The sequence below is a fragment of the Antrostomus carolinensis genome, unplaced genomic scaffold (genome assembly GCF_000700745.2).
Source record: "Antrostomus carolinensis isolate BGI_N321 unplaced genomic scaffold, ASM70074v2 scaffold10340, whole genome shotgun sequence".
In the NCBI taxonomy this organism is placed as follows: domain Eukaryota; kingdom Metazoa; phylum Chordata; class Aves; order Caprimulgiformes; family Caprimulgidae; genus Antrostomus; species Antrostomus carolinensis.
The window spans coordinates 1-526 of record NW_010290539.1 but is presented as its reverse complement, the minus strand read 5'-3'; the positions used below and the strand labels follow the sequence as shown (position 1 = coordinate 526).

Genomic DNA, 526 nt, shown 5'->3' with positions numbered 1-526 from the left:
GTGAAAGACTGTCCAAGTCCTTGCATGGCACATCTCCATGCTGTGTCTCCAAGCTGTATAGGCAAATGAATGGCCAAGGGACCTTCACAGCCTCAGAAGTCACACACGGACAGTGCCGCACTGATTTTAACGGATACAGACAAAACTCCAGACCAGAAAGCACTAGAACTTGAAGACAGACCGTCAGTTTCAGAACTAGATGCAAGCTTGGCAGTGCAGATCCCTCTGCTGGTACCTCTACCACTGGCCAGCTGCCTAAAAATCTGGGAGAACTCTGGACCTCAGTTTTCTTATAAGGTTAAATGGGAACATCAACATTTCCTATACTGACAAAGCGCCCTTTATGGTCTATGGGAAGAGAAAAGCTGACGTTATTGTATAACCGGGGTGTGCCTGGCAGGACAAAGGCTAGCAGCTGACTGGAAGTGCAAGGAGGAGGGGGTAAGGCGCAGGAGATGAGGAGACACAGCAGCAGCACCTGTATTTGAAGGTGAAGCCCGTCCGGTCCGTGCCCACCCGGTACTGC

The 526-nt window shown here is 50.8% G+C and overlaps 1 protein-coding gene across 1 annotated transcript in view; it reads right to left on the bottom strand.

Moving 5' to 3' along the window:
* The window catches only part of MCM5 (minichromosome maintenance complex component 5), a gene marked incomplete at both ends in the record, with an annotated part of 7,748 nt that extends 7,226 nt beyond the window's left edge, over window positions 1-522 (bottom strand). Inside the window, one exon of the mRNA XM_010173561.1 lies at window positions 479-522. Coding sequence (XP_010171863.1) covers window positions 479-522 — 44 coding nt within the window. The remainder of the gene's footprint in view (window positions 1-478) is intronic.
* Window positions 523-526: the final 4 nt, after the last annotated feature.